The following is a 3,116-nucleotide window of genomic DNA, read 5'->3' on the forward strand; positions in this document are numbered from 1 at the left end:
TGACCCGATATGTAGGGTCGTTCTATGATTTGTTATGTTATGTATGCATTTTATGCTATGGGCCGGAAGGCAATATGTTATGGGCCGGAAGGCAATATGTTGTGTTGTGGACCGGAAGGTCGGCGTGGGTAGGACCGGAAGGTTTACCCAGCAGGGACGGAAGTCCCCTGAGACACATGGACCGGAAGGTCGTGGCCTGGAAGGGCGTATATGTGGTTGGTATTTTGGGGGTATCTCACTAAGCTTTCGGGCTTACAGTTGTGGTTTTATGTTTCAGGTTCTCAAGAGTCTGTGGCAAGGCAAAGGCGTGATCGTACCGTTCCTCGCGTTGATGTTTATGATATGAACCTGGGAAAATACTCTGTTAAATAATGTATTGAAAACCTTTTGTAACAACGTTATTAAAATGAGTGGTTTTTGAAAAGTTTTAATTGTTTTGAAATTTTGGACGTTACAAGAAATGCTTAAGAGCACAAGTGAAGCAAAGGTGCTTGAAAAGTCTAATTCCAAATTTTCCATGGACATTGATAATGGTGACAATGGTGGTCCAGAAAAGATTTATCTTCCCAATGGAAAGGGTCGGCCAAGGTCAAACATTTTGATTGCATAGTAAAGAGAAAGGTATGTTCTGAGATAGTTCCATGTGTTATCCCCAAAGAGTCCATTTGTTTCTATTTTAAATTGAAAGGACATTGGTTGCGAAGCTGCCCAAAGTATCTGAAAGATCTCAGAGATAGTGAAGTCAAGATGTGTGACTCTATTTCATGTACATCCATTATCAAACTTCATTATTTCTATTCATAAACTCTTAGTACATGATGATGATGATGATGATCACATTTTGATGTCATTACATGATCTAAGAGAAAGAAGGAAGCTTAAGTACAGCTAAATTTGATCGTGGGAATGGTCTTCGGTTACATGGTTCGATGATCAAAATTTGGAGCTACTATTTAGGAGTTAGAATAATTTAATAGATTGTTATTGCTCTAAAGAAAGTTCTAGAAACATAGTTTTCATTTCATGTGTTTAAAGGAAAAAGTTCCAATTTTTGTTTATTTTTAATAAAAGTGAAATATTGGTTCATCCAGTTTCCTTAGTTTATATTTCCCTGCAAATTGCATTTATAAAAGTGTTGGTTACTTTTCTAATAATAGCAATATTAATTGTGGATTTGATTCTTATGATATCGCTTGTAGGTATTGTCATATTTAACCAAGTGATAAGAGTTTTCATCACCAAGTTTCAAATTTTTTAGAAACTAGGAGTCATGCAATTCGAATTGCGTAGTGTATGAGAATCTTATTCATTGCAAAATTATGACTAATTCATTGATCACGTGTTTGTGTGAGTTGAAGTGAAGGAGTAATGGATCTAGTATATATTGATATGGACTCTTCAAATCCACCACAAAAGGACGATAACACTATTCGTCATAATTTATTAAGTATGGTTATGTTTATAAGATTAAGCATAATTATGATACTTTGAAAAGATTCAAAGAGTAGCATAATGAATAGAAGAGTCTATTAGGCGGAAAGATACAAGTTTCTCCAATCTGAAAGGAAAAGAGAGTACTTTAGCATCACGTTTTATGATTATATTAATGCTTGATCCTTGTAAAGCATCTTAGTGCAATTGTTTGACTAAGAAGTGGAATCAGATATTGTTGAAATGGTTCAATCAACAGATTAGTCATACTTTGTTTCCGATCAAGTTTTAGAGTCATGCTCTAGTTACTACAAATCGTATCTTAAAACTTATTTTATACTAGGTAGGTTTTTAACACTTTTTGAAATGTTGAGCAATAATTTTTTCTTACTCTAGCATATTTAGAATTGGAGTTGTGATGTTTTTGATAAAACAAAGGATAAACTGAGTCTAATTCTATGAAGTGTTTTGTTATCGGGAATCCACACGAACTTTTGAATATTTGTTTTAGCTCATCAAGGAATGTTGCTTGAGAGAAAAACTTATATGTCAAGAAGTCAGTAGGAGTCTTATTGAACTTGAGAGTTTCAATTGTCAATCTAGAATAAACATTTTAGTTATCACTAGCACACGAATTGAGGTTGTTAACTAGTCGTGTATAATAATTCTAAACAGACTCCATTTTTGGGGCACAACAAGAATTTTTATTCGCAAGTAATGTCCGAGGTCTCTTCAATCATTATGGAAATTCCATTGTCTCTGCGATTAATATCTTACCTAGAAAGGAAAGGGGTAGTCAAATCCGATAATTTACGATCAATTCATTCAATATTTTCTTTTTTAGAGGACAACTTTTCACATTTAAATTATGTATTAGATATACTAATACCTTACCCAGCCCATCTGGAAATCTTGGTTCAGGCTCTTCGCTATTGGATAAAAGATGCTTCCTCTTTGCATTTATTAAGATTCTTTCTCCATGAGTGTCATAATTGGGATAGTCTGATTACTTCAAATTCAAAGAAAGCCAGTTCTTCTTTTTCAAAAAGAAATCACAGACTATTCTTCTTCCTATATACTTCTCATTTATGTGAATATGAATCCGGCTTCCTCTTTCTCCGTAACCAATCTTCTCACTTACGATCAACATCTTCTGGAGCCCTTATTGAACGAATATATTTCTATGGAAAAATAGATCATCTTGCAGAAGTCTTTGCCAGGGCTTTTCAAGCGAATTTATGGTTGTTCAAAGATCCTTTCATGCATTATGTTAGGTATCAAGGAAAATCCATTCTTGGTTCAAAAGGGACGTTTCTTTTGATGAATAAATGGAAATATTACTTTGTCAATTTCTGGAAATCTTATTTTTACATGTGGTCTCAACCAGGAAGGATTTATATAAACCAATTATCCAATCATTCCCTTGACTTTCTGGGTTATCGTTCAAGTGTGCGGCTAAAGCCTTCAATGGTACGCAGTCAAATGCTAGAAAATGCATTTATAATTGAAAATGCTATTAAGAAGTTTGAGACTATTGTTCCAATTATGCCTTTGAATGGATCATTGGCTAAATATAAATTTTGGAATGCATTGGGGCATCCTATTGGTAAGGCGATTTGGGCCGATTTCTCAGATTCTGATATTATTGACCGCTTTGGGCGTATATACAGAAATCTTTCTCATTA

General features: G+C 34.3%; 1 protein-coding gene across 1 annotated transcript in view; it reads left to right on the forward strand.

Annotated features, from left to right (window-relative positions):
• The first annotated feature begins 460 nt into the window (after positions 1 to 460).
• LOC128127905 (maturase K-like) overlaps positions 461 to 3,116 on the forward strand; it is a 2,849-nt gene continuing 193 nt past the window's right edge. The window contains exons 1-2 of the mRNA XM_052766639.1: positions 461 to 578; positions 2,084 to 3,116. The exon at positions 2,084 to 3,116 is cut by the window's right edge and continues 193 nt beyond it. Coding sequence (XP_052622599.1) covers positions 461 to 578; positions 2,084 to 3,116 — 1,151 coding nt within the window. The remainder of the gene's footprint in view (positions 579 to 2,083) is intronic.

This window comes from Lactuca sativa, chromosome 8, assembly GCF_002870075.4.
Source record: "Lactuca sativa cultivar Salinas chromosome 8, Lsat_Salinas_v11, whole genome shotgun sequence".
Lineage (NCBI taxonomy): Eukaryota > Viridiplantae > Streptophyta > Magnoliopsida > Asterales > Asteraceae > Lactuca > Lactuca sativa.